We start from the raw sequence: 26,732 nt of genomic DNA on the forward strand, positions 1-26,732 counted from the left end.
TACAGGCGCTGGTTGCAAGATGGCGTAAGGCAGTTGAGAGGCATGGAAATTATGTGGAGAAATGAAAATATTGTTCCTAAAGGATGTATCTACACAATGTAAACTTTTCAAACATGTAGAATAAAAGATGGATTTAAAAAAAAAATAGTGTGAATTTCTTTTGGAGTGACCCTCGTATAATTTCACAACAGTACAATATAGAGTGATGCGATAACTTCCTTCTGACACCATTTTTATTCAATCAAAATGTTGTACTACTGAAATAGAGAAATATTTAAGCTTTTAAGAAAAGGTGAGTTTTCGCGCTACGGTTTGTCGTATAAGAACACAATTTTATTCGGTCTCTCTTGGTTCTTGGTGGACAGAGGACATCGGCTGGTTAAGTAACTGCGAAGGTCAATCAAATTCACCAACAGCCACGTATCTTAAGACGTTACTTTCTTTTAGTTTGAAGGCTAACAGTCTCAGGCTTGAGTTGCTATCAAGTCTTCGAATCAAGCGCTAGTGTAAATACTGAATTCACGACATCCATCTATTTATGGCTCTATATGACATTTTCATTCATTTTGAGAGATGCATGTGGGGCCTGATGATGGCATAGTGAAATGCTGAAACTGGTGGCCTTCAAAATAAAATAACATATTAAGATTCACGACTGTTGGCAGATTTCATTGACAATGACAGTTACATAATTTTATAGTTGGCTTCAGTATTACATGTCAACAACGTATGCAAACTTTCTCACCAATAGACTCACTAATAGTGAAGTAATAAATTAAAATGTCACGTATGATGGGGAATTGTTAGCAAAACAATATCCGAAATATAGTAAGCGACCAACTTTTTCTCTTTACATTTTCGGTGGGGCGTCAAAACGAGAAAAGTTTCGGATAAGTTTGAATTTATTTTTACAGTTTCTCCTAGACGGGAGAGTATTATCTGGTTCATTGGTGCTACGTCACTTGCAGCGCGTTGCGAAGAACGTTTTGATATTATAGGCGCGGTGCAGTGTGGCGCAACAGTAGCAGCGGAGGCAGTAAAGGCAAAGCACGCAGCGCAGTCTAAAAATCTGTTAATTACGGTACTCTAAAAGTACATGGAAGTTAGGGAACAGGAGGAAGACTGTATATTATGGGGAACAGTAGGCAGGAAGCGCAAAGCAGGCACACAAACGTCCTTACATCGTGAAGAAGAACGAGCGTATAAGATTTTAGTAACAAAAATGTTGCTTGACGATGCGGGGATATGCCAGTTCATAGTGCCTTATAACGCAGACTTATCCGAAATTAATGAACTGCTCGAGGACAATGTGATACCGTTGGTGGGTGTCGGCTGTTACGCCAAAGCTGAGTGATTCACAGTAAGGAGTATATTCGCTGATTTACTGCAACGGGCAGAATTTTAATCGTCATTCACAGTTCTGATCACAATAACAACAACATCTAACTCATAATCACTGTCATCAAAGGCTCAGTACAAATATATTCACAAATGGATTACATTGGACATAATCAAATATATTTCTCCTTTCATGCTTCATTCATTTTTCTTCCCATATCTGCCCAAATCAGCTCCTTTTGTTATTAGTCTTTCAACTATACGTCAGCCATGTTCAGATCATCGGGTACTTCTACTTTGCAAGAATTTTTACACTAATATAGAGATAGCTCTCCTTCTGACAATATCAGGTAATAACTTTAATTTTTTAGGTTGCGACGTTAGCAATGGTATAGGCAAGGATACATAAAATAAGATTAACAGATGTTAATTAATAAACGGACGAAAAAAATATTTTAGAACAAATTTGGAAGAAACAAAAACTATAATTTTTTAAAATCATGGTTACACCTGTATTGCTATATGTAAGTGAGGCATGGAACACTAAAAACCGTGATAAAAGTAGAATATCCAGCATTAATGAGGTTTCTCAGGAAAGTTAGCGGTGTTACTAGGTGAGAGCACACAAGAAATGAAGATTTACTAGTCAACTAGATATTTACTCCATCAAGGAAAAGACTGAAGAATCAGTTACAAAGAATGTGTGGAGAGAATCCCAAGTCAAGCCATGCTTTACCAGTCAGAAGGCTGAAGAAGACTCAGAACGAGGTGGCAGTGGAAAATGAAAACGCAACACGCACGAATGTGTGGACCTTGAAGTGCAGAAAAAGAAGAACAAGGATAAGAAGAAGATAGCTTGTAGCTCCTTCTTGCTGAAACTGAGTTGCGTTTAGAAGACAATGTCCCTTGGATTAAAGAATCGTTAACCATGAGCGTATATCACTCGGAATTGACACTCACTTGCCTGCTGTTATCGTCTTCGGAAAAAAAAAACATACGACCCAACGATTTTAAAGAACTGTGTAATAGCACATCAAACGACGGCCTACGGGCTACAATGGGCCTTTTCATGAATAAGTTGCGGATTTGTGTCCGAGTACTAACGAAAATTTTGTTTATCGACAAACACACTCAGATGAATTTTCCCTCATCACACACCACAAGATGTGTCAGGAACGCGCCGTCCTCATCAGTACTACCCAGTAACGTCTTGCAGAAACTGCACCTACTCACTTTATCTCCCTGCTAAGGCACTTACGGCTTATAAGGATGAAACTTTAAATCCTGTTTCAGAATCCTCTGCAAAGAAGTACGACGGATTTGTAATGTTCTGGAATGGCGATGAATAGATCGCTTTGATTTCGTTGTAGAGGTGCAAGAACTCGTCGGATATTTTCAGGCATTCTTAGTGTCATTTCAGGTCCCGTATCATTCACACTGGTTAGAGAACAGGTCTTACGTTGTTGTTTTATCCATCTGGATATTATCCTTCAGCACGGAAAACGGAAATGGCCGTCTCTTCCACGTCGCATTGAGCGTTGGCCAACCGCAAAGCTCTGGGCACAACCGAACTTCTCCATTGCCTCAGTGTGCACTTGAGCTGGCGAACGTTATACTTACTGTATGGGACCGACTAGCGCGAACACATATACATCTCGCCGGGGTGACTAATTGAAACAGTCATGTTTCTCTTGGGCCACCCTATACAAGCAGGGGTATGGCCATCTGTGAAAGATGTAACAACTCCAGAGCTCCCCATCTGTATAAAATACACTCCAGGAAATGGAAAAAAGAACACATTGACACCGGTGTGTCATACCCACCATACTTGCTCCGGACACTGCGAGAGGGCTGTACAAGCAATGATCACACGCACGGCACAGCGGACACACCAGGAACCGCGGTGTTGGCCGTCGAATGGCGCTAGCTGCGCAGCATTTGTGCACCGCCGCCGTCAGTGTCAGCCAGTTTGCCGTGGCATACGGAGCTCCATCGCAGTCTTTAACACTGGTAGCATGCCGCGACAGCGTGGACGTGAACCGTATGTGCAGTTGACGGACTTTGAGCGAGGCGTATAGTGGGCATGCGGGAGGCCGGGTGGACGTACCGCCGAATTGCTCAACACGTGGGGCGTGAGGTCTCCACAGTACATCAATGTTGTCGCCAGTGGTCGGCGGAAGGTGCACGTGCCCGTCGACCTGGGACCGGACCGCAGCGACGCACGAATGCACGCCAAGACCGTAGGATCCTACGCAGTGCCGTAGGGGACCGCACCGCCACTTCCCAGCAAATTAGGGACACTGTTGCTCCTGGGGTATCAGCGAGGACAATTCGCAAGCGTCTCCATGAAGCTGGGCTACGGTCCCGCACACCGTTAGGCAGTCTTCCGCTCACGCCCCAACATCGTGCAGCCCGCCTCCAGTGGTGTCGCGACAGGCGTGAATGGAGGGATGAATGGAGACGTGTCGTCTTCACCGATGAGAGTCGCTTCTGCCTTGGTGCCAATGATGGTCGTATGCGTGTTTGGCGCCGTGCAGGTGAGCGCCACAATCAGGACTGCACACGACCGAGGCACACAGGGCCAACACCCGGCATCATGGTGTGGGGAGCGATCTCCTACACTGGCCGTACACCTCCGGTGATCGTCGAGGGGACACTGAATAGTGCACGGTACATCCAAACCGTCATCGAACCCATCGTTCTACCATTCCTAGACCGGAAAGGGAACTTGATGTTCCAACAGGACAATGCACGTCCGCATGTATCCCGTGCCACCCAACGTGCTCTAGAAGGTGTAAGTCAACTAACCTGGCCAGCAAGATCTCCGGATCTGTCCCCCATTGAGCATGTTTGGGACTGGATGAAGCGTCGTCTCACGCGGTCTGCACGTCCAACACGAACGCTGGTCCAACTGAGGCGCCAGGTGGAAATGGCATGGCAAGCCGTTCCACAGGACTACATCCAGCATCTCTACGATCGTCTCCATGAGGGAATAGCAGTTGCATTGCTGCGGAAGGTGGATATACACTGTACTAGTGCCGACATTGTGCATGCTCTGTTGCCTGTGTCTATGTGCCTGTGGTTCTGTCAGTGTGATCATGTGATGTATCTGACCCCAGGAATGTGTCAATAAAGTTTCCCCTTCCTGGGACAATGAATTCACGGTGTTCTTATTTCAATTTCCAGGAGTGTATTTTGTGAGGACATGGCAGTAGCTAAACGAGGCAGTCCATTCGATCTTTGTACTAAATATTAGCGGCACATCGAGTACAGAAATGTGCAAGGTCCAGTAGCATTAACGTGAGTGACCTATGTTCGACGTCGACGTGCAACAACCACACACTGAAAGTACACTCATGCTCAAAAATTAAGGATAGTGCTGCTACATGGTGAAGCAACGCTCTGGTGCGAGGTTTGCGGGTTTAAATCAGCGCGGGGTATGACCTGCGGTCGTAGCATGGTGGCGCTGGCAGCAGTCCACATACACAAAGGTGTGTTGGTGCATGTCAGATTAAGTGCAGCGCCTAAGTGTGCAGACTTTTTCAGACGTACTAATGGTGACTATGTGTTGAAAATGGCTCAAGGAACACATACTGATGACGTTATGAGGGGTAGAATACTAGGGTGACTGGAGGCTCGTCATACACAGCAGATCGTAGCACGAACCCTCCGTGTGCCACAAAGTCTCATCTCAAGATTATGGCAACGATTCCAGCAGCCAGGAAACGTGTCCAGGCGCTACAGTACGGGACGTCCACCGTGTACAACACCGCAAGAAGACCGATATCTCACCATCAGTGCCCGCAGACAGCCACGGAGTACTGCAGGTACCCTTGCTCGGGACCTTACCGCAGCCACTGGAACAGTTGTCTCCAGACACACAGTCTAAAGACGACTGAACAGACATGGTTTATGCGCCCAGAGACCTTCAAGGTGCATTCCACTGACCCCTGGTCACAGCAGAGCCCGTAAAGCCTGGTGTCGAGAAGACAGTACATGGTCACTGGAACAGTAGTCCCAGGTTATTTTCACGAATGAGCCCAGTTATAGTCTGAACAGTGATTCTCGCCGGGTTTTCATTTGGCGTGAACCACGAACCAGATATCAACCCCTTAATGTCCTTGAAAGAGACCTGTATGGAAGTCTGATTTGATGGTGTAGGGTTGGATTATGATTGGGTACACGTGCACTCGTGCATGTCTTTGACAGAGGACCTATAACAGGTCAGATATATCTGGACGTCATTTTACACCACATGTCCGCCTTTTCAGGGGTTCAGTGGGGCCCTCCTTCCTCCTGATGGATGATAACGCACGGCTCCACCGAGCTCCCATTGTGGAGGAGAACCTTGAAACAGAAGATACGAGCCGAATGGAGTGGCTTGCCTGATCTGCAGACCTAAATCCCATCGAGTACGTCTGGGATGCTCTCGGTCGACGTATTGCTGCACGTCTTCACACCCCTAGGACACTTCAGGATCTCCGACAGGCACTGGCACAAGATGGGATGCTATACTCCAGCAGCTGCTCGACCACCTAATCCAGAGTCTGCCAACCCGTTGTGCGCCCTGTGTACGTGTGCATGGTGATCATAGCCCATATTGACGTCGGGTTACATGCGCAGGAAACAGTGGCGTTTTGAAGCACATGTGCTTCGGGACGGTTTTCTCAACTTATCACCAATACCATGGACTTGCAGATCTGTGTCGTGTGTGTTCGTTATGTGCCTATGCTATCAGCGTCAGTTTTGTGCAGTGCCACGTTGTGTGTCACCAAAATCTACTGTTATCCTTAATTTAGGAGCATAAGTGTAGGTGACAGCACTAGCATTGGAGAGAATATAAAGCGCGTCGGGAGGACGCTGAAAACAGTGCAGTCGTTGTCGTAGTGTGGGAAGGGATCGATTTATCTGACGTCCGAAAGGGTATGCTCGTTGGCTTTTGGACCAAGAAACGGCTAAGGTTTTAAATTGTTCGCGCACCGCCGTGGATAAAATATAACGGAATACGGCAAAATGGTACCAAAATCAGTACCGAGGCAAATGTGGTGCACCACAGGCTACAGATGACAGGGGTGGACAACGGCTGGGGAGATGTGTACGGGCAAACAGAAGTGCAACTGTTGAGCAACTGACTACCAAGATGAAACAAGGGGCTGCAAACAATGTCTCCTCAAAGACCGTTCAGCGAACGTTGCTGGTTCATGCATCTACACAGACTGCTGTTCACCAATGACAAAGGCTCGAATTTGCACAGCAGTGCTGTAAATAGACGTCCATTAGATGGCGACCGATGGCCTCTCCAGATGAATCACGTTTTACACTCCATCCGCGCGTATGGCGTGAAACGTCTGACAGCCCACACAAAAGCTGGAGAATGGATCGTTACGGTCTGGGAAATGTTTTGGCGGCTTTCCCTGGGTGACCTCGTCATTCTGGAAGGCACAATGGGTCAACCCAAGTATGCATGTCACACAAACTGCATGCCCACTCCTACATCCAGTTTGTTTCTCCTCGGCACTATGGCATCTACCAGCACGACAATGCAACGACACCACACAGCTCCTACAGTGTACGTACGTGGTTCGAGGAGCACCAGGTTGACTTCATCGTACTCATCTGGTCACCAGACTCCCTAGATTTAAAGCTGACAGAGAATCTGTGGAACTGCCTCCATTGAGCTGTACGCACCGTGGATCCTCAACTGATAAACTTCACACAATTGGTGACGGCACTGGAGTCGCCATGGCTACACATCAACGTCAGTATCTCCAGGACCTCACTGATTCTCTTCCTCCCCGTCTCGCCCTGCAAAAGGCTGTTATTCGAGGCTTTTGACACGTGGTCCCATTACTGTGATTGGAAAGAGTAGAAAAATCTGCTGCTGCCCAACACAGACTTTTAAACAAGCACAAAATCTTGTTACAGCACTGCAAGCTACTGGAAGTCTAAGCGTCAAAGAGGCTGCGGGAAATTAAAATGTGTATCAACAATTTCAGCATAATTTGTAGAATTAGAAAATCTTCGATTGTAATGCAGTACTGCGTCTAAGACCTTTAGGGAATCTTGGAAAACGTAACCTGGCTGCTGGCCTATATACACTGAGTGACAGATGTGTGGAGAAAAGAGAGCTGAGTGTTTTCCCCAGAGACGGAAGAATATGGCGCTATTCACACAGGACAGAAAAAAGAAGAGAAAGCAGAAGTGAGAAGCCGTCAGGGATATTTCATATGCAGGGTCGCTGAACAGCAAATACGGTTATGTAAAGAGGCGAGCGTACCTCTTTGCTGAAGTAGGCATCGGCCTTGGCGATGTTGGTGGCGAGCGCTCCACGGACTGTCTTGTCCATGTAGCCGGCCTGGTACAGTCCGTACGGATTGAAGAGCATCTTGTGCGTCTCCACGAATTCCTCACTGTTCGTGTCGTTCGCCAACATCTTCATGAGGCCCTGTGTCATTGGAAAGTAGCGTCAGGTGCCACACTGCTAGGCGCTAGTTCAACAAACTACAGGATAGCTAGATGAAGTAATCAGATGGTTGTACCATGTCCTTTTCCTCGCTTCCAGCCACACTAGTTGCTCTGCAGATAGAAGAACTGAGCTGTGCATCTAGAAGCAGGCAGACGAGTACTGAGTGCTAGCAATACCCGTGTACAGACAGAAAACTGCGGTTCCTGTCACTCAAGAATCTGTCAGTCTACACAGTAAAAATGACCAGTCACTCAGTGACCCATCATTCATAGAAGCATCATAATGGCATAGCTTATCTACTGCGAAGGAGAAACGTGATTGACAAATATAGCAACAAAAATTGCGATGCCCATTTGACCTTAGTCTACTAGAGAAATAGCTCGTTGAGCTTGCTAGTAGATACAGGTACTCAACGTCGAACAAGTAAAGCCAGTAAGAAACAGCATCTTTCTCACAGTGGTACATGGCTACTATAAATGATTCATTCATCTTCATAGCTGCATATTTTGCAAAGTACTACATGTACAACTATAACTGGTGCGTGAACAGAATCGTTAACTCACTAAGTCTGCATTTTACACTCTACAAATGTTTTACGTGCGCCCCTCTCGTCACGTGAAACACGTCCCATCGGCAGTAAACTTCGTTCCGTGCCTTATGTAGCAACATCCATCCTGAGAAGCGGAAGTTCGTCGTTTAGCTAGCGACGAACATCGATTTTCCAGTGATGGGCTGCCTCGTCTTGTTGGACGATGAATTACTCGGAATCAGAGCTCAGTTGTGCAAACAACAACTGCAACGTATCAAGGTAAGAGGTTCCTTTGCAGTCTTCTCACAGAAGAAAAACGGCCCATAGAGCATCGTCTGTGAGACTGGAAGGGAAACGTTAATCTTTGTCGAATCATGTTCATGCCCGACAATTTCATGGAGTTTTCCAGTGCCCCATACTCTCACACTGTGGCGATAAATGGAAGGTGGTTTCGTCGCTGAGTATCACCTTGCAGGCGAAATGCCCACTTTCATGTGCTTCTTGCATTGTGATACAAAATGAAGGCGCCGAACATAATCTTCCAGTTTTATTTGTTGCACTAGCTACCGACGGAACGGCTGGAAAAGCCGCCACAAGAACTTCCACACACTTTGCTACCATACACCAAGTTGGTTTCTTGCATGGACTGTTGTTTTCTTTGGATTGTGTACGAACTTTTAACTCACTCCCTACACGGTTGCATCTACCACATTTGGTCGACCGGTACTTTTCTGTTTATAGAGGCAACCAGTGTTTCTAAACTGCCGATGCGAACGCACAACGCTGTGTTACATGGCGGGTCTTTCCCATAATTGCTTCCCAATGCACGCTTAACTCTTGTAACAGATAAACATCTGGTGTATTTCAACACACAAAATATTTTTTCTCTTTTTGTCAAGGCACCGCTCTCGTAACGCCAACTAGTAGGCACAATGCAAACTCGGTGAGTTTAGGGTACTGTTCATGTTCATTGGAAAATATACAAACTTCAAAAACGAATGAATCATTTATAGTAGCCCTGTATACATGATCATCTGAGGGAAACAAATACGGCATTCGCAGTCCAAATAACAACTATTCAGGCTCGGAACTCCTGGACAGATTAAAAGAATGTGCAGCACTGAGACTCCAACATGCGATCTTTGCCTTTGAGTTGGAAGTGTTCTACCGACTTTGCTCTCCAAGCATGACTCAACACTCGCCCTCACGCCTTTACTTTTCCAAGATCATTGTCGAACTAGGAGACAGGAAGTCTCTCAGAAGAGTAAGCAATCAGGTTATTCATGCACTTAGAGACGGCTGAGGTCTTCATACTGTCAACTCTTTTCATTCTCATCGAAGCACAGAATTTCTGTGGTCCTAACTAAGATAAAACCAGTTACTATGAAGTAATTACTGGATATTCAGAGCTTAAAAATAGTTAATACAGTCCTGCAGGTTTAAAAGTTCTTCATGTAACAACAAATAAAATAACATTAGTTTTACATGGTTCCTTCTATTATTACAAAATCAAAAGGAGATTAAATGAATTTTATCCATAGTGGATGCTGTGGAACTCCGTGACTGTTCCTTTATAGGGTGTAGAAAAATATCCGCTACCAGTCACAATAAAAAGGTTATTTATTTGTCAAACGACCGCTTTCGAGCTTGCGCCCATCCTCAGGCGTTTATACATTCATTAACATATTTATACTGCTAGAGATCACTGTATAAATACAAAAAAATTATTTGCTGGTGACTAAGCAGATACAAGTGGGACAATTGTAAGTGGCAAGGCAGCATTTGACGAAAACATATCTGCACTTACATAAAGTTGAAGCACCATTATTAGGTTATGATCAAACCTACATGTTTCTGCATGAGCAACATCTTTACATCTGCTACGTCTAAGTTCTTTGACCACAGCCCACATGTTTGTATGTAAACATAGTGTATTTCACGTGTGCACATCGTAGTAGTGAAATATGCATATAAACTTAGTAAAACTGAAATATGGACGTGAAAATGATAATAAGTGTGTAACTAAGTGGCAAAACTGTCACCACAGCATAACTATAATAATGGTGCTTCATCTTTATGTAAGTACAGATATGTTTTCGTCAAATGCTGCCTTGCTACCTACAGTTGTCGCACTTGTATCTGCTTAGTCACCAGCAAATAATTTTTGTTGTATTTAAACAGTGATCTCCTGCAGTGTAAACATGAACATGAATGTATAAACACCTGAGGATGGGCGCAAGCCCGAAACCGGTCGTGTGACAAATAAATAACCTTTTATTGTGACTGGTAGCGGATTTTTTTCTACCGCCTAAAAAGGAGATTAGTTCTATGATGATGACCCCTGTAATAAATCGTCACAATACTGCTACTACTGTCTAAAATTATCGCACACAGTGAGGTTTTCCAAAGGCACACCATCTGCGTGTGTTCAGTCTCACAGTTGTAAGACCTAGCTATTCGGGCCCAAGAGTTACCTTTGTATGCATTCTGTGGCCCCACATGCGTGATCAACAGACGAGGCTGGCGCTCTCGACAATTAGATTACTTAGCACTAGAAACTTGTCGCATAGGGCATAAGTAGTTTTATTATATCTGGACCAAATCGACAGGAAACATAGACAAGATACTATGAACTGCAATGTGGAGTAGCTATGAAAGGCAATATCTCCACGATCCATTAAGAGTACAGTTAAATGACTGCGCGGTCAAATCAAAGTTCTAGAATTTTGTCTGCTAGATTGCTAGGTTTTCATCTCTAGCAGTTCTGTCTGAATATGAAAGAACCAAGTAGCGTCGTGTTCGGATTCGCGTTAAAAGATAAGCTCTCCTACAACTGCATAGGTGAGCTGTTGTGAAAAAGCAAGTGGTTTCTGCCTCTAAATACGGAAACGTATGCTATACACTGTGATTCAAAATTCCTATTGCAGCTTTCTACAGTTTGTAGAGGGGCTTAGTCGATGAAGTTCTGATAAGGAACCCACGTCCAGAAGTAAAATCACTTTGAGGGTCGGGTCACTTTCAAATCTCCCGCTTCAAGGTACGCACACAGTGGGGACAAAGAGCTCTGACTTGCGTGTTATAGGATGGTATGGCTCGGGCATTGTTTCGAGTACTTGTCCTCGGGTTCTCTACAAAGCTGAGAATCAGCGCATCCGTGGAGCACCACGGCCAACCCTCCTAGTTTCGAACATTAAAAGTGATACTAACTTCAAACTGATTTTACATCCAAGCGGTACACTTCCGGGCATAGGTTCCTTTTATCATAACTTCATCTACCAAGTCCACTCTACAACCCCCAGAAGCCTGTAATAGTTATTCTGAATCGCCCTGTGTAGCAGTCCAACGTTGCGTGAATTCACAAAAAAAGATCAAGTTTCGGAAATTTCAGCACGAACAGTTTTTTTTTTTTTTTTTTTTTAAAAAAAAAAAAAAAACTTTATTAATAATACAACAACATTAATTTAATTATACAACATCTTAATATATAACTAAGTATGATACAAAAAGTCAAATACAAGAAACTATTCCCATACTATTAACCCACCACCTCAAATAATTAGTGGGTCCTTATTACAAAACTACTAATTGGCAGTGTATTACTTGTGTGGCACTAACTACGGGCATGATTAATAAGTTACTTGTTAGACTACCTTACATGACTATTCTAGTGTGATCTGCAGTGTTACAGTATGTGCCAGAAGTTATGCATACAAACCTACTGTTATTTAGCCTGCCCACCGAGCTAACCCCAGTGGGCGTGCCCCTGGCACTGGGCTGGCTACGACTTTAACTTCACTGCAGTCCCTACCTGTTAGTATGTTAGTATTTCTAATTCTTACTTAAACTACTTTCTACTCAAAAAATAGTTGTGCGATAATTCCAATTCCGGGTAGTGCACCTGCCATCCTTGTCCGAAGACGCGGCGGATTCCAGCCATGAAATGGCTGGCCAGATCCGCGCCTGGCGGTAGTGCAGGTGCAACTCGGTCAAGTTCGGTTTGGTACTTGATTAGTTCCTTGCCCTAATAAAGTCCCTCATGACTTTCATTGAGATCTCATTTGCCAGACTGTTGAGGACTCTGAAAGTGTCGGCACGCCGCAGCAAGGTATATGTATCTTGGCTAGGAAGTTGCGCTCTAAGTTCACTTGCCACTCCATCATACAACGTGCAGTTGTAGATGACGTGTTCGGGAGTTCCTTCCGGAGCACCACAGTCACACGCTGGTGTCGCCTGTTTACCAAATCGGCAAAGGTATGCCGGATATGGCCCATGTCCTGTCAGGAAGTGCAGCAGACCCCTACTTGGCTGAAAGTATCCCATTTTTAATCTTTCTGCAACATCTGGAAGTAGCTCAAAAACTCGCCTCCCAGTTCCTTCCCCTTCCCACTGACTCTGCCATAGTTCCTCCCCCCTTCTCTTGATTGCGTATTTGTCCCCTACTTGCACACCCATGATTTCCCTAGTCTTTTCAACTTTCCCCTTTGTTACCCAATACCACGCTGCCTGCTCCCTAATTTTTATATCAAGGGGACATAGTCCCATAATAACTAGCAACGCCCCCCCAGGAGTAGTTCTGTATGCCCCAGCAGATCTTAGTAGCATACTTCGCTGCACCCTCCTCACGGCCATGGCAGGCGCCACCCTCGTGAGCCTGTGTGCCCAGACCCCGCTGGCATACCCTACTAAGGAAGTCAGAATACTATTATGATATAATTTTATTAGGTGGGGGGGTAAGTGAAATCTTTTATGTCCTATGTTTATTAAGTTATTAAGGATTTCTATCGCGCGCTGTGCAATCATTTCTATGTGCGTCGCGTAATTCCATTTTTCGTCTATTATTACTCCAAGATACCTAGCTTCGCGTCGCCGGAGAACTGGGGCTCCCGCAATCCTGACAGTTGGATTTCTTATCAGACTGCCTTTTAGTAGAAGATATGTTGATTTGTGTGGTGCAATTCTCATTTTTGCCTCTCGGCACCATTCCTGGAGAATTTGCATTGACCTTTCCACTTTTGGCTCTAAGTCTTCTCGGCTACGGCCACCTACCAGCAGGAGGAGGTCATCAGCGTAGGCTATCACGTCTAGCACATCTCTACATTGTTGTAACCTGACTAACAGGGGCTCTATGTTTACGTCCCAAAAGAGTGGCCCCAGGACCGATCCCTGGGGGCACCCCTTCGTACAGGTCTTACTTACTCTCTCGCTAGGCGATGATAGCCAGACCTCCCTGTCCATGCAATAGCTCCTCAGACAGCCATACAGGGGCCCTGGACACTCCATCTCACGCAAACGTGAGAAGAGCGAGGGCCACCAGAGGTTGTCAAAGGCGCCACTGATGTCCACCATGATGCCTACGACATACTTGTGCGTGGATGAGCCACAGACCTCAGCCGCCAGGGCGATTGCGTCAGACGCTGATCGCCCCGGCCTAAAGCCGAACTGCCTGTCACTCATTCCACGCAGCATCCTATGTGCGGTCAGTCTGTCCGCCAGCAGCCTCTCCAGCAGCTTCCCCATGGTGTCTAACAGGCATATAGGTCTATAGGATTTGGGATCCATAGGGTCCTTGTCCTTTCCTTTTTGTATGATTACTACATTTGCAGTCTTCCATACTCTCGGAAATTTCCCAGCTGTGAGACACTCATTGAAGAGCCGCGTTAGAGGAGCCACCAGCTGTGGGGCGAGGAACTGTACCACCTCTGCTACAATGCCGTCCGGTCCTGGCGCCTTCCCCTTCTTTAATGATTTGATATGTGCTGCGACTTCTGCTTCAGAGAAAGGGTACACTCTAGTATTATTGGTATATTCTAGAGAATCCTCCCTGCGGATTTGCCTTTGAGAGTCATCATCATCATGTTCATCATCGTCCGGTAGCAGAGTGCGCAGGAGAACTTCAGCAGTTTCCTTCCACGACTCTGTCACTCGGTCTCCATCTCGGATGGTCGAGAGAACCGCGGGGGATTTAACCTTTTCCCTTACGAGTTTGTAGGGTATTCCCCAGGGATCGGTATCGAGCTGATTTAGCACATACTTCTCCCAACTCCTTGTTCTTACTTCCTTTAATTCCCTTTGAAAATTTTCTTTCTCATCTCTGTAGCGCTGCAGCCAGTATTGCTTCTCTTGCCAGACGGCACTTCGCTGGTAGTACCTCCTCGCCCGTCTAACAGACCGACGCATACCTTCCAGTTCGGCAGTCCATGGTGATGGTGAGGCCGCCACGGCCCTCCTCCTGGTTGGCACGGCGACCTTTACCGCCCTAACGATGGAGCCTACCAGTTCTTCGGCGTACCTGTCGACATCCAGGCCACCCTCAGGCAACGGAGGAACGTCACACTCCTGAGCCAGGCATTCCCAATTTGTCTTGTGATAGTTATATTGAATCTCCCACCCCAGGTCCCAGCGGCACTCTTCATCTCCTATGCAAAAAGTAATCAGGTTGTGATCGCTTGTGGTAGCGTGCTCTATCACATTCCAGCTGTGGATAAGGTTTATAGCATTCGGTGACGCTAACGTCACATCGATGTTGGTGCCTTGTCCCCCTCCTCCTGCATAGGTGGGGGGGTTCCCTGCTTTATTTACTACCACCAGCTGTGACGCCATTATTGCTTCCTCTGCCCTTTCACCATTTTCGTCCCTAGTGCCGCTGTGCCATAGGGGGGATTTCGCGTTCATGTCTGCTGTGATTATTACCTTACGCCCACGTAACGCCATCATTACCCTGGAGAGATGTTCTATGAAATGTTCGAAATTTCCCCCGTACTGAAAGTACATATTGACAATATATAATATCCCAGCGGGTGACTGCAACTCGATGACGTTACAGTGGCAATCAGAGAGTTGCGCTATTTTTGTGGCTCTGAGGGCCTTATTTGTTATTACTATTAACGCCCTTGGCTCCTCTCCTGTAAAGATGGTTTGCCATGTTTTCGACATGAATGATATTTGCCCGGCCCAGTAGTATGGCTCCTGTAGACAGAGTACATCTAGTCTCCTCTCCTCCACTACTTTTCGGAGTTCCTGCATGACCAACCGACTATTATGAGTGTTTAGCTGCCCTACCGTGATTGAATTTAGGGTTGTCATTAAGGAAAATAAGTGTGAAAGTAACATTCAGGCCATGATTTGTTAAAGTCGAATGCTACTCTACCATTAGCTAGGACAGCCTGTGCATAAATTTCGTCCAGCTTGAATTCTTCACCTCTTCTCTCAAATACTTTCTTCACCAGGTCACGCAGGGCTCCGAAATCAGTGGGAAGATTCACTGACTTCAGCTGTATTCTATCTACAGCCTCCATCGCCGTGAAGGTGACCATTCTGCCATGTTCATGACCTACGCGTACGACGTGCCTCAAAGCTGTAGTGAGGATCGCTGGTTGCTCCAGACGCGATAGCTGCATCGCGAACTCCAAGTTGGGATAGATCCGTCTTGGGTCCGCTCCTACAGCCGGTTTATCGTCTTGCAGCTGTGCCATACTTGTGCTCGTAGTGGTGCTTGTGACTGAGCACGAACAGTTTCCGCTTCATTGCTGTATAACAGTGATAAGCATGCTAGACCTTTCTCATCATCACTGTTTGCAGTTCCCCTTTGTTAAATGGCGGGCGAAATATTTTTTATGGTTCTCAATAAAGTACGAAGTACGAAATAATTGCTCCCTCAGCGTAAGACGTTAACAACCAGCTAGCTTCACAGAGCAAAGGATGCGGCGGTGGTGGTTGAGGGCAGGGGGACGCAACACGATTCAAATTCGCCCTTCAGTTTAACAATGCTTAGAGTGGTAAAACTGTCAGGGTGATTGTTGTTTTGAAATTTTTTGAGCATCTTCGCCTCAGGAAGACAACACGTAGAATTAAATTTACATTGACGGACTTGGCACAAGGTAACGATTTCCTTAGACTAAGTTGTATTGCTGAGTCCGCAAATGCGCCCAGCCACAGAAACAAATGACAGGTGCACGATAACGATCATTCTAGTCTTCTTTCTATAGCTAATATAGGAAATCAAAAGTTCATCGGAAAAAAGGCTAGAAGCGTTATTACACGATTGTATTGTGATGTCTAGAATGAATCTTTCACTCTGCAGAGGAGTGTGAGCTCTATGAAACTGTGTGTGGGACTGGAAGTCCAACCCACGACCTCGGGCAGCTTCTAGAGCACTTTACCGCAAAATGCAAAGGTCGCGGGTTCGAGTCCCGGTCCGGAACACAGTTTCCATCTGCCAGGAAGTCTCATATCAGCTCACATTCCGCTGCAGAGCGAAAGACCCATTCTGAAACAATTCTCCAAGCTGTGGCTAAGCCATGTCTCAAGAATATCCTTTCTTGCAGGGGTGGTAGTGCTGCAGCAGAACTTCTGTAAAGTCTCGAAGGTAGCAGATCAGGCGCTGACGGAAGTAAAACTGTGAGGACGAGATGTGAGTCGTGCTCGTGGATCGAACTCAGAACCTCGGGTAGCTCCGTTTGCAGTGTACTTCCCTGCGAATGACAGGTCCTGGGTTCTAGTTCCGGTCCGGCACACATTTTTAATTTTCCAGGAAGTTCCATACCGTTGTTTACCTGGTGTTCTAACGTACATTATACGGGATACAATAGAGGTACTTTTATTCTCTGGTTGTTCTGACTCTTTTAGCACGAAAATATGTAAATGAATGTTTGTATGAAGAAATCGCTCGTCGCCCCTTATAAGCGAACAGAGGTAAGTTCGGCGAGGACCACTTACCGGGATGAGGGTGTGTGCGAACCGGAAGGCGGCTGCCGCGAAGCTGTTGGCGATGGTCGCGTCGACGGTTGCGTCGTACTTGGCGTAGTAGCCGGCTGCCTGCGGGCGCAGGCTCAGCCGGTCAGTAATCACGTCCCCTGCAAACAGACGCGAGCTGTGTAAAACGCACCAGGCTCAGCACTTACGTAAAACTGTTCTCCCGACATCTGTTGATGAATTTAACAACACGGCGACTGACGAAGAGTCAGGATTAGCGATCTTATGCAAATTAAAAAAAAACGATATTCGTGTAATTCTTGTACATTAGCTTCCAAACAAGTTTTGGTGTTGCACACCAGCATCAACGAGTTCCTCTTTAACATTTGTTGTCCTATCACTCAGCTGCGTGTACGAGGGTCGGTCAAAAAGTAATGCCTCCCATTTTTTTTCTACTTAAAAAAATTAAGTTAAGTGAAAAATTTGAATTTGGCGCCATTCCTCAAACCTTCTTCTGCAATCCACTGCAGTAGTAACTTTCTGTGTCAACAGGTGGCAGCACAGAAGAAGTTTGTAAGATGGCCGACATCGATGTTCGTTTGAGACAGCGTTGTGTGATTGAATTCTTGAATGCAGAAGGTGAAACGCCCATACGCATTCATGAAAGACTGAAGAAGGTGTATGGTGTTGTGACAGTGGATGTCAGCACTGTTAGACGATGGGTTCGTCGTTGTAAGGAAGCTGAAGGGCAAACACAGTTGACTGACGAAAAGCGGAGCGGCAGGCCGGTGAGTGCAGTGACTCCACACAACATTCAGCAAGTTGATGACATCATTCGTGGTGACCGTCGGGTGACTGCAGATGAAGTGTGTCGCATTATTTCTCTTAGTAAAGGCAGTGTGATCACGATTATTAAACAATTGGGGTACTCAAAAGTTTGTGCACGGTGGGTTCCAAGAATGTTAACCGATCAGAATAAAGAGGCAAGGAAAACAATAACCTCCCAACACTTGCAGCGCTTCCGTTTGGAGGGAGATGAGTTTCTGAAAAAAATTGTGACCGGGGACGAAACATGGGTGCATTTTTTTGAACCCGAATCAAAGAGGCAGTCAATGGAGTGGCGTCACACAAGCTCGCCGAGGAAGAAAAAATTCAAAACTGTGCGATCGGCAGGGAAAGTTATGGCAACAGTTTTCTGGGATACAGAGAGTGTGATTCTGGTAGATTTTTTGGAGCAGGGATGCACAATAAATTCTGTTCAATACGTCACAAACCTCAAAAAACTTAAAACACGTCTTCAGCGAGTTCGCCCAACAAAATCTATGGCAGATGTTCTTCTTTTGCATGACAATGCAAGACCGCACACCAGTCGTCACACCTCTGACGAGATTGTCAAAATTGGATGGGAGGTTTTGCCTCATCCCCCATACAGCCCTGACCTGGCACCATCAGACTTCCATCTGTTCGGGCCACTAAAAGAAGCTCATCGTGGGATTCATTTTGAAGATGAGGAGGCCGTCAAAACATCCGTGCGTCAATGGCTTAGGAAGCAGAGCTGTGATTTTTACCGTGCTGGGATACATGCCCTTGTTCAAAGATGGACCAAAACTGTAGAGATGGGCGGAGATTACATTGAAAAATGACAAAATGATCCTCAATGTTGTGGTTTTCAACCTATGTAATTGCATTTAAATTTCCTGACAATTAAACGTAGAAAAAAAGTAGGAGGCATTACTTTTTGACTGACCCTCGTAATATTATATTGATAATCATGACTCAAGGTCAGATAATTACAATTGAATAAAAAAAAATTCGTGCTTCACATGTTTCGCTTTCATTATTTGGACTTCATCAGTGGTTCAAAATAAATACGTAATTGTGCTTGTACTACTGTATTTTGTTTCACATATTAGGACATTGTTAAATGACGTGTGTTTACAATATGTATAAATGATGTAGTGCTTAACGTTGCAGGCTCCATGAAGTATTTTTGTTTGAAGCAGTCGTCTATAGCAAGACTGCAGAGGCATTAGACCGTAGTGAAATGCAGGGAGGCCTGTGGAAGATCGATGGTTGGTGCCTGACTGGCAGTTGACGCTGAACGTAAATAAATCGAACATATGCATAAGCAGGCGGTAAGTTTCAGTCATCTGGAAAGGAATTACTCTTGAACAGTGTCCGACCCCGAAATATCTGGGAGTGACTCTGGACTGTACCCTTACATATGACCAACACTACCTTAACGAGAAGCAGAAACTTTCTGCCGGAATGAACAGTTCTGGCACTTTCTGATTTTATATGACGTAATAATAGTTAATAAATTTGTATGCACAAATTGCGTAGATGCCACTCTTTTTCTGATTTTAGAAGTGTTCTTCTTCTTAGAGGCATTCGAAATTTCATTTGCACAGCACTGGGAAACGAACACTCATTTACGTGTTTTGTTTTGCATGTTCTTGCCATGTGTTGAATGTTATTCCCAACTATCGAAAATGTATTTGTGATATTTGTGATCTGTCCTTGTATGAGTTAGTATGGTTAGGTGTGTGTATGCATCCGGTTCTTTATTTGCATTTTGTGTGCGTGTGAACACCAGTTTCTTTTAGTATTTTAGTATGTTTATATGTGTGTATACAGATGTCTTTTTCTAAATTTCGTTTTTAGCCTATTATTTCTTTTATTAGGTTTAGCAGAAACTGTGCATTGAACCGTGTCTGGTCGTTTATCACCGTTTTCTTCCCCACACTGACTTTATACAGGTGGTAGTTTTCTTGCATTGGGATAAAGCATTTGTTGTGATTGTTTATCCTGATGATTCTTATGTCTTGTTCCAAATTGGTACGGTGATGGTGCTTTAAGTGCTCTGCAACTTAGCATCGTTTGTTCCGTACCTCTAACACCTGATGTGTCCAAACCAAAAACATTCACGCACACGTACACACATACACGCACACATACAAAAAGAAAACGGAGTGTCTACACACACCCAGCAACACTAAAATAAATAACTATTAATGCAGAAATTAGCGCGCGCACACACTTAAACACACACCCAGCAACACTAAAATAAATAACTATTAATGCAGAAATTAGCGCGCACACACTTAAACACACACCCAGCAACACTAAAATAAATAACTATTAATGCAGAAATTAGCGAGCACACACTTAAACACACACCCAGCAACACTAAAATAAATAACTATTAATGCAGATTAGCGCGCACACGCTTAAACACACACATACTCCATAAGTTGGTTATAATATTTAACAATTCGGAATTATAATATTCAACAATTCGGAACAACATCGAAACATAACATGTGGTAAATGAGTATTGATTTCCTAGCGCTGTGCAAATTAAATTTTGATTTGCAGTACGCAGAAAAAGAGGCCTAAAAGCGGAACAAGAACACATGCTGAGCATGTATGGAATCTATAAGTACAAATTCAAACTACTATCCCATCAGAGAAAATCCGAAGGTGCCAGAATTGATTCTAACCTGAATCCACAATGTCTAACACGTAACACGAAATAATATAAAGACAATTATATTTTTGTTTAAGGCCGATAATGAAGCCTTTCAAAGCCTAAAAGCGAAACGCGTATAGGACGAAAAGTTCCCTTTATTCAGTTGTAATTAGACGGACCTAAAGTAATAATCATCAAGCTTCTTTCTGTTATGAGGGACCCTGTGTCAGCAGAGAATAAACCGAATCAGTACAAGCATACAGGCCTCAAGGGGTGAATGTCATACAGATAAGTGGTCCATACTACCAAGTTGTTTGTAAATTTGACACGATTTTGTTGCCACTGTACCAACATAACATACCGTCTCAGCTCGTGATATCTCCTTACGTTTCCTCGTTCGCTTCCGAGTTCTTCACATTTCTGGGTACTTCACTTTTTCTTATCAGGCAGTGTATTACACTGTCAAAGAAGATAGCTACTCTGTTAACTTTTGTAGTCGTGTCTTCCTCAGTTGCGTGTAATATTACGGTATATTGATAATTTTTACTTATGGACCGTCTGACAGCAACTGAATAAAACACAATTTTAGTGCCATGCGCGTTTCGCCTTTATTTTCTGCAAGGCATAATCAGTGGCCTGGAATATGCACTTATGTTAGCTATTTAATTTACATTTTTGTCAATGTGCCTATAGGTTATAAACAGTTCTGATGTTTTGAACTGTACTTACAGGTTGCGTGGACAATTTCTTACATATTACGCTCCTGTTGCATTTTTCGTGTTGTTCTACTTCTTATGAAGGCTAATTGGTGGTTTTTTTCCACATTACACAACACTATGAACTGAACGCTTGTTTCAATGCAATGTTTTGGTTTCTGTTGCCGACTGTCGAATGTTTTTGCCAAAGATTGAATGTTATTGCCAAACTTTCGAGAGTAATTATTGAAGTATGCATACACGAACAGACCACAGATACTTCAGTATTTACACTCGAAAGTTTGGCAATAACATTCAATCTTTGGCAAAAACATATGACAGTCTGCAACAGAAACCAAAACATTGCATTGAAACAAGTGTTCAGTTCATAGTGCTGTGGAATGCGGGAAAAAAACTACAAATTGGCATTCATAAGAAGAAGAACAACACCAAAAATGCAACAGGAGCGTAACGTGTAAGAAATTGTCCACGCAACCTGTAAGTACAGTTCAAAACATTACTACTTAATAGGAAATACCAACCACCAGAACTGTTTATAACCTATAGGCACAGTGACAAAAATGTAAATTAAACAGCTAACATATGTGCATATTCCAGGCCACTAATGATGCCTTACAGAAAATAAAGGCGAAACGCGCATGACACTAAAATTTTGTTTTATTTGGTTGCTGTCAGACTGTCCATAAGAAAAAATTATCAATCTACCGTAATATTTACTCTGTGTTTGCACCTTACTGTCCACGTGTAACATGCTGTCCACCAGCATGGTGAACACTCTAACGGCGATATGATCTGAAGATGCCCCTATTAGCTGAAAACTGGTCAGCAATATAAGTTCACTGTGGAACATCCACAATTTTTTGAGTTTCATCTATAGTTTCTGTACTGTCTGCCATCGGGTTCCCCTAAATGGCAGGCAACACCGCATAACAGCCACGCTATGAGGGAAACAAACCAACAGCCAAATAGGCGAAGACATCAGGCAAACACAACGAAGATTCCAATCGATTAATAGGAACCTTTCGTTGCAGAGGTCGCCGCGACATATCCGGCCACGGATTGCTACGCCGGACTTCTATTGGCTCCAGCTCACTATATAGGCCTGGCCGTCGAAGGCAGACCAGTCTTCGTCCGTTGCTAATGGCAACCACTATAGCAGAGTCTCCGAGAAGATATCACCGAAGCCGCTGTACTGCACCGCCGATCGAAGTACCAGCCGACCGAGAGGAACCACATCTCCGGCTAGATCGACGGACGTCTACATCTGTTGTACAGCCAGCTATTGTATTTTAGAAGAAGTTACATTCAATAAACTGTTGGAGAATACAACAGTTTCTTTATATGTGAAGAAAAATTTTGAAACCGCCGAATTTCATATTTTTGAAGGTAATTAAGTTTTTAATATTATCGTGTTACAGTTTCTCCCGCGGCACGCCAGCCTGGCAGACATGGTGAACGGAGGGCGCATGCGCGGGCCGGCGTACCGAGTATGAGCGGCAGCATCTCGTTGTAGGTGATGTGCTGCATCTGGGCGGCGATGATGCGGCGCGCCTCCTGGTAGAGGCGCTCGTCGCTCCACGTGGGGTTCAGCTCCTGCAGGCGCGCCGCCAACGCGTTGTGGTGACGCACCCACACCAGGTGCATGGTAGTCAGGTGCAGGTTCTCGTTCGACCGCGGGTCTCCTGCGCACGGGAACAGACAACAGAATGGTAGAGTTGGCAAGAAAACATCGTGTGCTGCGAAAATAAGACAACAGTTTTACAGAACAAGGGAAATGACAGCTACAGCATATTTCCAACACAACAGAGTATAACCCAGGAGTGTCCAGCCCGAGGACCGTGGATTGCATGCGGTCTACAGCAAGTGTCACTGCGGCCCAACAAGAGAGCGTCTGCAAGACAGTCGGTATGGAAAATCCCTTTAGGAAAAGTTATGGTTGTTGTTGTCTTCAGTCCTGAGACTGGTGTGATGCAGCTCTCCATGCTACTCTATCCTGTGCAAGCTTCTTCATCTCCCAGTACCTACTGCAGCCTACATCCTTCTGAATCTCCTTAGTGTATTCATCTCTTGGTCTCCCTCTACGATTTTTACCCACCACGCTGCCCTACAATACTAAATTGGTAATCCCTTGATGCCTCAGAACATGTCCTACCAACCGATCCCTTCTTCTAGTCAAGTTGTGTCACAAACTCCTCTTCTCCCCAATCCTGTTCAATACCTCCTCATTAGTTACATGATCTACCCATCTAATCTTCAGCATTTTTCTGTAGCGCCACATTTCGAAATCTTCTATTCTCTACTTGTCCAAACTATTTATCGTCCATGTTTCACTTCCATACATGGCTACACTCCATACAAATACTTTCAGAAACGACCTACTGACATCTATACTCGATGTTAAAAAATTTCTCTTCTCCAGAAACGCTTTCCTTGCCATTGCCAGTCTACCTTTTATATCCTCTCTTCTTCGACCATCAACAGTTATTTTGCACCCCAAATAGCAAAGCTCCTTTACTACTTTAAGCGTCTCATTTCCTAATCTAATTCCATCAGCATCACCCGATTTAATTCGACCAAATTCAATTATCCTCGTTTTTCTTTTGTTGATGTTCATCATATATCCTCCTTTTATGACACTGTCAATTCCGTTCAACTAGCCTTCCAAGTCCTTTGCTGTCTCTGACACTATTACAATGTCATCGGGAAACCTCAAAGTTTTTATTTCTTCTCCATGGATTTTAATACCTACTCCGAACTTTTCTTTTGTTTCCTTTACTGCTTGCTCAACATACAGATTGAATAACATTGGGGACAGGCTCCAAACACAGAAAAACTTCACACGTTGCCTATGTCGAAAGCAACTGTTTGCAAAATTTAAGTCCCAGATTCTCCACTGTGGTTCTCGTCAGTGGAGTCTCTAGGTCGATCCCTGGAGGGAACTGTCTTCGATCGATCCAGACAAGAAAGTGTCCTTGTTCAATCCATTGAGGGATGTGCCCTATCCACAACATACCACGCTCCCTCCTAGACACGATGCGTCTACGTTCTCGCTCCAGCGACTACTGTAATTTCGAAAGTTTGTCTGCCTGAAAATGTACTGTTGTCCCAAGCATATTGCAACAAACGGTGTATTTGTATCGCTGCTCGTTTAGTTTGTATTGCCGTTTCAAATATACCGGTCATTTTTTAAACACCCTGTAAATTATTAGTACATGGTGTTAGTATCAGTCAATGGAATGATTAATAATCCGACAGTGCATTGTAAACTGTGATCGAAAGTAAACAAAAAATTTAAAAGAATATTGCTTGTGTGGTGACAAAATCTTGCTACCTTACAACGTTTCTCATTCAGTCTGTTGTATTCTTTACATTGACTACGTCCTGCTTTTCAAAACACTTTTTCGGAAGCTGACGATGAGTCTATACAGCTCAAATATCTAAATGCAGTTTTTTGTATCTTTGAATAGTTAGAGCCAATGACATGATCTCGTACTTCTAACCGACCTTGTTTACAGTCTAGAAGGCAGTCTTTCACATAATAACTGACCGTGACGGTAGTTCAGTTTCTGTTCTAAACCAGGAATGATTGTTTTCGTATCCTATTTTGTAATGTTAACGCGATATATGAAATTTAGTCTTTCTGTGTTCCTGATCTTTAAAATGACTGTGGGATCGGCCAACGTTGGTCCAGCTATTATAGTAACATCTTCATTTGGTAGTAAGCGTTTAATTTACGTTATGATGTTACTACTTCGATTAGCTCCAATGTGGTTGCATGCCAGATATTTTGAGATTCAACATACTAATTATTGGCATAACGTTACTGCACAACGTCACAACATCCGTCACATTTGCAATATCTGCAGATGTTGATGGGTCGTGCACTAGGAGGAGATTACTGTTTAACGTCCTGTCGACAACGAGGTCACTAGAGATGGAGCACAAGCTCGGATTAGGGAAGGATGGGGAAGGAAATCGGCCGTGCCCTTTATAAGGAACCATCCCGGAATTTTCCTGAAGCGATTTAGGGAAATCACGGAAAACCTACATCAGGATGGCCGGACGCGGGATTGAACCATCGTCCTCCCGAATGCGAGTCCAGTGTGCTAACCACTGCGCCACCTCGCTCGGTGTCGTGTACTAGCATCGCAGTTAAAGATATTATTAGTTACTGCAAGCAACAGCAAAAATCTTGCATTCAGACAAAACGTTGAATTCCATCTAGTGGGTAATCCCAGAATTAGTTTGAGGTCTCATGCTTTTCTTAGCTCATAATTTACTACTACACTTCGTTTGAACCGATCTTAAGTCCTTTTCACTGCAGTAACCAGCTCAGGTTGTTTGTCAGTCTCTTCAGTAGACTTATGGCTACCGAACTGAACGTGTGTGACTTTTGGTTCCGAATGATATGTCTGCTCCTTAAACTATATTTGTTCCTGCATCAGTCGCCACTGTCAGTATTTTACTGACATTTATTTCCCATTCGCTGAGAGTCTGTAATAACCAGAATGTAGTCCTGTCAGTAACAAAATAGTTTACTCACTTTTCTTCAGGAACCAATTTGGAACCCAAACCACTGAGATAAGCTAAAGCTGACACGTGCTGCTGTAGTATGAGTCACAATGTATACGTCAGACAAGACGTCTGCAACAGAACTCAAAGTACGTTCAATTAGAAGCGCTGTGGGGAAAATTATAGTCTTCTAAAAATACTAGTATATTATAAATGATTTAATGTAAGAGATCTACGTTTCAACATCTTCAAGAGAGGTATTACGTCACTGTTGCCGGAATATCATATAGGTCTTAAAAAGAAAAATACGTCTCTTCACAGAGAATAAAAAATCACCATCTTCAAGAAAGACGTGGATGCGATATTAAGAGATTGTCAGAGAACACCTTCTAGTAACGAGAGACCTGCTACCGGCAAGTGATCCGCTACTGGTCCTTCGGACCAGACGTGTTCACACGCTTCTGTGCGGAAGGGGATATGTGAAGAAAACTGAACTGCTGGGAACGCCCACTGTAATACAAGTCCCGTATCCGAAACCGGCGACTATGCGGCCGAAATTTTACAGTAGGATGACAAGCGAGAGCGATAATGTAAACATACAACTCTTACGTAGATACATATTTGAAGCCGCAGTTAACTGGACTAATAGCCGTGTGAAGGATATAAACTCGAATTTTATCCCCCACGGGGAATAAACAACCTCCTTTGTTATTCTCTAATGTCTGAGTTTGAAAAGCTATGTTTGGCATCTCTTCGTCTGTCAAGCAACAGAGCTCATGGTTCGTTGCAGTTTCAGTTTTTGCTTGCTTAGGTCCCGTTCACTATGTCTTCGTTCTGGATGACAATGGAATATTCGCTTACGTAATGACGTCATTTCCGCGCTTACCTAAAATTCGTTCCAGTGGTCTGTAATCATTCACTCTAAACTCCAGAAGTACAAGTGCCGTCGTGTGTTCACGTTTCTCATTCTACCTCTTCGCGTAGTACCTACAATTAATCTTAAAAAAT

At 44.3% G+C, this 26,732-nt stretch overlaps 1 protein-coding gene across 2 annotated transcripts in view; it reads right to left on the reverse strand.

Annotated features, from left to right (window-relative positions):
• LOC126268048 (uncharacterized) overlaps positions 1 to 26,732 on the reverse strand; it is a 220,277-nt gene that overhangs the window by 30,062 nt on the left and 163,483 nt on the right. Inside the window, exons 10-12 of one of the 2 annotated variants that reach the window (XM_049973474.1) lie at positions 22,697 to 22,894; positions 17,049 to 17,185; positions 7,616 to 7,783 (exon numbers count right to left, since the gene is read on the reverse strand). In XM_049973474.1, coding sequence (XP_049829431.1) covers positions 7,616 to 7,783; positions 17,049 to 17,185; positions 22,697 to 22,894 — 503 coding nt within the window. The remainder of the gene's footprint in view (positions 1 to 7,615; positions 7,784 to 17,048; positions 17,186 to 22,696; positions 22,895 to 26,732) is intronic. The other variant, XM_049973475.1, reaches the window with a different exon arrangement.

Source organism: Schistocerca gregaria, chromosome 4 (genome assembly GCF_023897955.1).
Source record: "Schistocerca gregaria isolate iqSchGreg1 chromosome 4, iqSchGreg1.2, whole genome shotgun sequence".
Classification (NCBI taxonomy): domain Eukaryota; kingdom Metazoa; phylum Arthropoda; class Insecta; order Orthoptera; family Acrididae; genus Schistocerca; species Schistocerca gregaria.